The 7,547-nt window shown below is 43.0% G+C and overlaps 2 protein-coding genes across 5 annotated transcripts in view; one reads left to right on the plus strand and one right to left on the minus strand.

Annotated features, from left to right (window-relative positions):
- Positions 1-228: 228 nt before the first annotated feature.
- On the minus strand, positions 229-5,416 carry LOC104847715 (cytochrome c oxidase assembly factor 4 homolog, mitochondrial). 3 transcript variants are annotated; one of them, XM_010603263.3, is made up of 2 exons: positions 5,335-5,416; positions 229-1,397 (listed from the first exon to the last, which is right to left on the minus strand). In XM_010603263.3, the coding sequence occupies exon 2, from the start codon at positions 1,385-1,387 to the stop codon at positions 1,124-1,126; it is 264 nt and encodes an 87-aa protein (XP_010601565.1). In that variant the 5' UTR covers positions 1,388-1,397; positions 5,335-5,416; the 3' UTR covers positions 229-1,123. The 3 variants fall into 3 exon arrangements, with proteins under 3 accessions (XP_010601565.1, XP_019059947.1, XP_010601566.1); XM_019204402.2 differs by lacking the exon at positions 5,335-5,416 and adding an exon at positions 5,119-5,273; XM_010603264.3 differs by lacking the exon at positions 5,335-5,416 and adding an exon at positions 2,581-2,628.
- Positions 5,243-7,547, plus strand: part of Paaf1 (proteasomal ATPase associated factor 1) — a 34,919-nt gene continuing 32,614 nt past the window's right edge. The window contains exons 1-2 of one of the 2 annotated variants that reach the window (XM_010603260.3): positions 5,243-5,630; positions 7,377-7,417. In XM_010603260.3, coding sequence (XP_010601562.2) covers positions 5,254-5,630; positions 7,377-7,417 — 418 coding nt within the window. In that variant the 5' untranslated portion in view covers positions 5,243-5,253. Of the gene's footprint in view, positions 5,631-7,370; positions 7,418-7,547 lie in introns of those variants that run through there. The other variant, XM_033764213.1, reaches the window with a different exon arrangement.

A 7,547-nucleotide genomic window follows, 5' to 3' on the forward strand; every position in this document is an offset into this window, starting at 1 on the left:
GAAATGGAAAGTGTTCAAACAGGAAGCGGAATAAGAAAGGAGGGATGGAGAAAGGAAGTGACAAGAAAAAAAGTGAAATAGAAGGAAAAAATGGAAACAAAGCTTTTGTACATAGAGGGGGAGGTTTGACGGGGGAAAGGGATAAAATTTATTTTAAAAATTAAGAAATTCACTCACACACACATACACTATATATAAATAAATTGCTTATGGTGGGGATTTAGCTCAGTGGCACCGTACCTGCTTTCAAGTGTAAGGTCCTGAGTTCGATCTCTGATACCACACACACAAAGATGCAATAAATTGCTTAGGTGAGACTTGAACTTGGGATACTCCTGCCTCAGTCTCCTAAAGTGCTATGATTTTAGGAATGTGCTACCACAGGCGAACTTTGTATATACTCAATATTTATTCAAAAGTAATTTGCCTGTTTGCATTCCTTTCATTAAGCTGATGAAGCATCCAGATCAAGTGACAAATGATAAAGGCACTTATCATTGTTTGAAATTAAGTTAGCTGCTCCAGTGTTGTTTTATTTCCATCCCTCAAACTAGACCCCAAGCAACATGAAGGCACAGGTCACATTATTCTTTGCATTAGTTCCAACACAATGCTTCAGAAACACTTGCTGTTGTTATACCCACAACTAAAGACACAAACCTGACTAGGTCTTTAGGTCGTGAATTTACTTCTAAAATTAAAATGTCCCTATAACCATCACAGTACTACTGACCCAAGAGGTGGGGTGGGGAGATACCCTATACCACTCTTTGTTTTCCATGGCAAACGTTAGAGGAACAAGATGGGTGAGGATGTGAGATATCTGACCATTAAAATATAACAGGTCTGGGCCAGGGAATTAGCTCAGTGGTGCCACTGCCTGCCTAGCAAGCACAAGGTTCCAAGTTCTATCCCTGGTACCCCCCCAAATATATTTATATATATAAAACAGGTCTTTATGAGTTATGTCCAAACTCCTGATGTGTGGTTCTCAAGTCTAGTCCCAAACACTATTTGCAAGTTTTACACCTCCTGGTTTATGCCTCGGGATTTCTTCCTCCCACAATCTCCCTGGATGCTAATTTCTGCAGAGCCATCCTCTTGGGGCAGGTAGTTTGAGGTCTCAGTGGTGGGCAATGGCTTGCTCCTTCCTCCTCTGCAGCTCTTCCCGTCGCTTTGCCTGCTGTTCACTCATGCATTCCCTGAAGGCCTGCACCTGTGATTGGCACTGCCTCCAGTCCTGGTGCTCAGCCATGCACTCCTGCACTGCAAAGTGTGCAGCAGCACATCCAGAACGGGAGATGAGCTGGTCCAGTGGGTCTTCTTCTTCTTCTTCCTTCTTTACCCGTTGGGCCCAGTTATGGCCTTGAGGGACTGAGGCTGACATCTTGGGGAGTCTAGAGACAAGGTTTATAGTACAGCTATGATTAGATAAGATTCCTATATTTTAAACAGCACCAACCAAACTATTCTGTTATATCCTGCTTATATGTTTGTCTCCCCTAAAACATAATAAGCTCTTTGAGAACAGACAGTGGGTCTGTTTTATCTTGGTGCCTTAGCACCAGGCCTGGTAGAGAGCAGGCCTACAAAATAGTTTGAACTAAACTGAACAAAAAGGCCAGGGATTTAGCTCAGTGGTTCTGCCGTCTGCCTTGTAAACACAAGGTCCTGAGTTCAATCTCTGGTACAAAAAAAAAAGGAACAGAACAAAATAAAAAGAATATGGAAATGCTTTACATAGCACTCAATAATGCTTTACATAGCTCAGTGGATTCTACTAATGGAATATAAATTATGTGAAACATCTTTCTGGGGAAGCCATCTCTGATCTACTTCAAAAGAACCTTTTTCCTTTTCTTCTACTGGCCTTATTCTCTGCTTGAAGAGCACAATTCCCATCCTTTTCATGTCTTCCTAGTCCAGGCCAGACTAGGTACCATAGAAGGGTACCCAAAGGGTAGGTTTTGACACACGGGAGGAATGGCTAGAGTTCAATATGGCTGTAACACAGACCATGCAGAGGCCAGGACAAGAGATGAGTCTATGGGACAATGGAGACCACTGTCTCAACTATTCCCAAAGGCTAGGGATAACTGTTTCCTCAACATCATCTACTTCAGATGTAGATGTTTCCTCAACATCATCTACTTCAGAGTAGCCAGAAGAAAGTAGCAAGAAAGAACTTAAAACTGGGGATTTAGCTCAGTGCTGCCACCACCTGCCTTGCTAGTGCAAGGACTGAGTTCGTTCCCTGGTACCAAAACAAAAAGGAAAAAAAAAACTTAAGAAAGAGTGGAAGAGAAATGACTTTAGACTTGGCATAAAATTAGCCATAGTATATTTTAAAGGAGCTAAAGGACCAGAGATTTAGCTCAGTGGTTCCACTGCCTGCCTTGCAAGCGCAAGGACCCGAGTTTGATCCCTGCTACACACACACACACACAAAAAAAAGGGAGCTAGAAAGACACCTCAGGCCAAGGATGTAGCTCACTGGTGTTGCCATCTGCTCATAAGCACAAGGTCCAGAGTTCAATCCCTGGTACAAAAAAAAAAAAAAAAAAAAAGGCCTGCACTCACCCTTGCAGAACATACTTCTTTGGGCTGGGGATTTAGCTCAGTTGTTCCACTGCCTGCCTTGCAAGCGGAAAGTCCAGAGTTTGATCCCTGGTACAAAAAAAAAAAAAAAAAGACACCTCCATTCTTCTCCTGTCTCTCATTCATTCAAGAGATTTTTTCCCCAGTGCTGGTAATTGAACACAGGACCTCACAGATGCTGGGCAAGTGCTGTACTACTGAGCTACATATCTAGCTCCAATAAATGATTATTATTATTATTTTGTTTTGTTTTGTTTTTTTGAGACAGGGTCTCACTATGTAGTTGAGACTGGCCTGGAACTCACTACGTAGCCCAGGCTGGTCTCGAACTCACAGCGATCCTCCTGCCTCAGCCTCCAGAGTGCTGAGATTACAGGCATGCACCACCATGCCCAGCTCCAATAAACGATTATTGAGTTATCTATCACACACCAGTCACAATGTTAGAGTAAATAGGAATAATCAAGCCAGATAGGGTTCTTGCCTTCATGAATTTACAAACTAAGCAAGTAAACAGCTTCTGACAGTGAAACCAGACAGCTAGGATTGGGAACACAGTAGAGGTATATGTAATCCAGTCAAGGATAGGAGTAGGCAGGGAAGGCTTGCCTGGAGATAGTAACTTCTAAGCTAAGATTCAAGGGGGTGAACAGGAGATGAGAATATTTCTGGCCAACAGAAGAATGAGACAGAATGTGACACTTGCAGGAATCAAAAATTCAGCGATAGCCAGGCAGGGTGGTGCACACCTCTAATCTCAGCTCTCTGGGAGGTTTGGAAAGGAGTTACAGTCCAGCCTGGTCAACTCAGTGAGACCCTATCTTAAAAAAAAAAAGAAAAGAAAAGAAAGGGAGGAAAAAGACAAGAGAAGGAAAAAATGGAAACAAAGCTTTTATAAATGAGAAGAGGTGTCAAAGGGTGGGGTGGGGGAGGAAAATGGGAAAAAAGGAAGAAGCAAGATGTATCTTGTACAGGTACAAATTCCCTATGATGAATGTTATCATTATATAGACCTAAAATGTACCAATAAATGTTTTGCTTCAAAAAGGGGTGTGGGGCTGGGGATGCACTCAATGTGAAGGTACTCGCTTCAGTACCCAGTATGGCAAAAATGAATGAAAGCTGGGTGTGGTGGTGCATACCTACAATCCCAGCACTCAGGAGGCTGAGGCAGGAGGATTGCTGTGAGTTTGAGGCCAGCCTAGGCCACACAGTGAATTCAAGGCCACCCTGAACTACGAAGGGAGACCTTGCCACAAAACAAAACAAACAAAAAAACTGAATGAATAAAGCTCAGTGACTGAAGGTGCAACTCATGGTAGAGTGTGTCCAACATGCATGAGGCCCTGAGTTTGATCCTTGGAACCACACAAAGCAAGCAAGCAAAACAAAACCTTCAGTGACTAAAGAAAATGTTGAGAATGAGAAGAAATAAAAATTAGCAAAATGACTGTGCATCTGATCACACAAAGGCTTAGTACACCAGGTTAAGGACTTTGAGACTTTTACCTGATGCATGAGGAAGTCACAAGAGGGATTTAGCACTCTATATTTCTATACAAAAAAAATGTTTTGGAGTCAGTATAATTTTTTTTTTTTTTGGTTTTTTGAGACAGGATCTATGTATGTAGTTGAGCCTGGCCTGGATGGAACTCACTATATAGTCTAGGCTGGTCTCAAAGTCATAGTGATCCTCCTGCCTCAGCCTCCCAAGGGCTGGGATTACAGGCGTGTGCCACCACACCAAGCAGGAAGCAGTATAATTTAAGAGAGGAGAGAAAATGGCTTTGAAATAAACATGGATTTTTCTGGGTGTGGTGGAGCAAGCCTGCAATCCTTGCACTGGCCTGAACTGCATAGGGAGTTCAAGGCCAGCCTGAATTAGAAAATGAAACCCTGTCTCAAAGAAAAAAAAAGCAGCATGGATTTAACCCTAGCTTTGCCACTGCCTCCTTTGTCCTTAGACAAGTCACTTAGTAATCTCATTGGAAAAGGATATGAAAATGTTTCAAAGAATTCAATAAATAATGGTTCCAAATCGGCTGTAACGGTGCAGGCCTGTAATCCCAGCACTAGGGAGGCTGAGGCAGAAAGGTGGCTTCGAGTTAGAGCCAAGCCTAGGCTAGAGTGAGCTGAAGGACAGCCTAAACTACAGAAAGATCTCAAAAAAAAAAAAAAAAAAAAAAAAAAAAAAAAAAAAAAAAAAAAAAAGTACCTATTAGGATACATGCTCTCCCTAAACACATTGTGAGCTCTTTAAAAACACTGGGAACAAACTTTTTAGAGTAAGAACCGTGGGATAGAAATGCCTTGGACCCTAAGCCAAAAGATGCAAGTTCGAATCCCAGTCATGCTTTACCAGGTTATCTTTTTAACTCCCTCATAAATACTTGCAAAAGTAGAGTGAAGGTTAATATAATGAGCGAAAAGTGCTTTGGGCTACCAGAGAACCCAGGAAAGGCTACTAGTCTTCCCCCACTACATCCTGTTTTGTTTCCCCTGTAGTAAGACAAGGACTACCGCGGTTCAGAGAACAAGGCAGGATAGACGGCAGGCAGGCGAACTGCGGAATGAAGGCAGAAACGGACGGGCACGCCGAGAAACACAAGGACACAGATCACAGGAAGCGCCTTTCCCATTTCAACGAGAAGACGCATGCGCGCATGCGGCACTGCGGCGCTCTCCAGGTGTGGGCGCGGTGCCTCCCCGCGACAGGACGTGGTATGCGGTGCTCACCAGAACAGGCAGCAGGAGAAGACCCGCAGGCCCGCTCGCCGCTGCGGCGAAAACTGCGGGAAGATTCTCTCCCCAGGAACAGGAGGTCCCTTGTGCGATCACGCACAAGGAAGGACGTGGAAATCCCGCTGCGCACTTTCATTGGTGGCTTCTCAGTGTAGGCCTCGCCCTCCGCCCTCGCCGCGACTGTGGCGGGAGCCCTATATCCGGGACAGGGCGGAAGAGGCGGGCTGGTGGGGCGGGGCCAAGATGGCGGCGCCTTTGAGGATTCAGAGCGACTGGGTCCAAACTCTCAGGTGAACGCCACCCTCTAGCAGGAGCAGAGAAGATGGGTAGTGGATGTTTACTTTGCATCAAGGAAGGCCATGTCTGGCCCAGGATACCCATGAGGGTTACCCCATCAATTGTTGAGGGAACTGGAAGGTCACAGGGACCAGAAAAAGTTCAAACCCTCGTGGTCGTGAGTTTTTTCGCTCTGAACAGCTGTCCTGAGGTCAAGGGAACACAAATGCGCTGTATGATACCTGCGTCGAACCAGGCGCAATGAGTTGGAGAATAAGAGTTTGGGAGCCAGGAATACTGTTGGCCGAGGAAAATATTTATTGGTCAGCAGTTAAATTGCAAAAGTTTCAGTAATCACCACGGCTATGTAATGGAGCCTTTGTATCTTCCTAACTGTAACGCTACATTAGACATAATGGACGATTCGGTTCAGGAAACTGACACCTACACATTTCCAGGCCCTGTACTAGATTCTAGATGGAGCTCACATATGTACCCTAAATTTAAGTGATGGTTCGTGCTCTGCTGACGTTTTAATTGGGGCTACGCAGCAATCTTTTCATTCAGTATATACTTTTTTATCTTATATTGTGCTAGTCACTTATCTAGGTATCAGGATGCATACATAGTGCCATAAATGACAACCGTAATAAGAATTTTTAAAATTGAAACAGTGGCAGGTCAGTGGTGCCATTCATTGCCTGCCTTGCAAGCACAAGGTACTGGGTTTGATCCTCAGTACCGGAAAAAAAAAAAAAAATTGAAACAGTGGTGGAAATGAATGAAACATATCCTCCTGCACTTAAGAAACCTCTATCTTATTATGTGGGTTTAAAATATAACAAATTACTAGAACACAAAATGTGATAATAGAGGAAGAACGGTAATATATATTCAGTGCTGTAAGGTGCTTGTGAGAAAATGTAGGGTCCATATCAGAGGACAGCTGATAAAGATTATGCAGTTGGTCATGTGATTGAGCTATAAATCTAGAGCTGTCTTTTTTTTTTTTTTCCTCCTTTGTGGTACTGGGAATTAAGCAAGAGCGTTTTTCTGGACTACATCCCCAGTCCCCTACCCCTTTTTAAAAACTTGCTTAGGACAGGATCTTAACATGAACTTGTGATATTCCTGCCCCAGCCTCAGAGTGCTGGGATTACAGGCCTGCGCCACCACACCCAGTTTAGATCTTTCTGTTTTCAAAGTATAGGGCTTCAGTGTTAAGAGTGCAAAGATCAGGTTTTGGAACACTGGGGTGTGGGTGCTCTAAAATGTAAAAAGTCAGTGTGAGATGTTAGAAGGTATCTTACTGTGTAGCAGTTCCAGATTTCAATTCCTATGTAACAGCTAGGTGACTTGGGCAAATCATTTCTCTCTTAAATTTCAATTTTTAATGTTTAACATGAGAATAATAAAGTCTCTCATTTGGTTGTTGTGAGGATTAATGCAGTGTGCCTTGCACAGGATCTGGTTTACAGTAATCCCAATAAATATCTATAAATAATCTTGGGTTTTTCAAAGTGAACTCTATAAGTGAAAGTATTCAAGCATTGATTTTATAAATATCTCTTAAATACTTCAACAAGCAAACAAAATTGAGTGTCTTAGAAGAATCTATTCTTGATGGGGGGTAGACTAGATCATGTCTAAGGACTATGAACAAACTGGAAAGTATATGATCTTTTTTCACCCTCTTTTTTATCAATGGCATCCTATTCAACTTTGTAAGAGCTTAATTAGACTTTTGTTTGTCTTCACAGGAAAAATGAAGGGGAGGCCTGGCTGAGCTGTCACCCTCCAGGTAATGCCCATAAATCTGTATGTTCTTGCCTTAGAGAAGGATTTATTACTCATAGAACAAAGCTCCCAGTTTCTGCTGGTGCAGCAGATACTTTGCACATTCACATAACTTTTTTTTTTTTTTTTTTTTT

Source organism: Fukomys damarensis, unplaced genomic scaffold, assembly GCF_012274545.1.
Source record: "Fukomys damarensis isolate Sample0158 unplaced genomic scaffold, DMR_v1.0_HiC HiC_scaffold_16, whole genome shotgun sequence".
Classification (NCBI taxonomy): domain Eukaryota; kingdom Metazoa; phylum Chordata; class Mammalia; order Rodentia; family Bathyergidae; genus Fukomys; species Fukomys damarensis.

Bases quoted from the DNA above. Each gene is read 5' to 3' on its own strand.
- LOC104847715 (XM_019204402.2), bottom strand. From the start codon at position 5,255: ATGCGTCTTCTCGTTGAAATGGGAAAGGCGCTTCCTGTGATCTGTGTC. The intron at 1,398-5,118 runs GTAGTCCTTGTC...CCTTGTCTCTAG, and splicing joins GCCTTGTTCTCTGAACCGCG to ACTCCCCAAGATGTCAGCCT.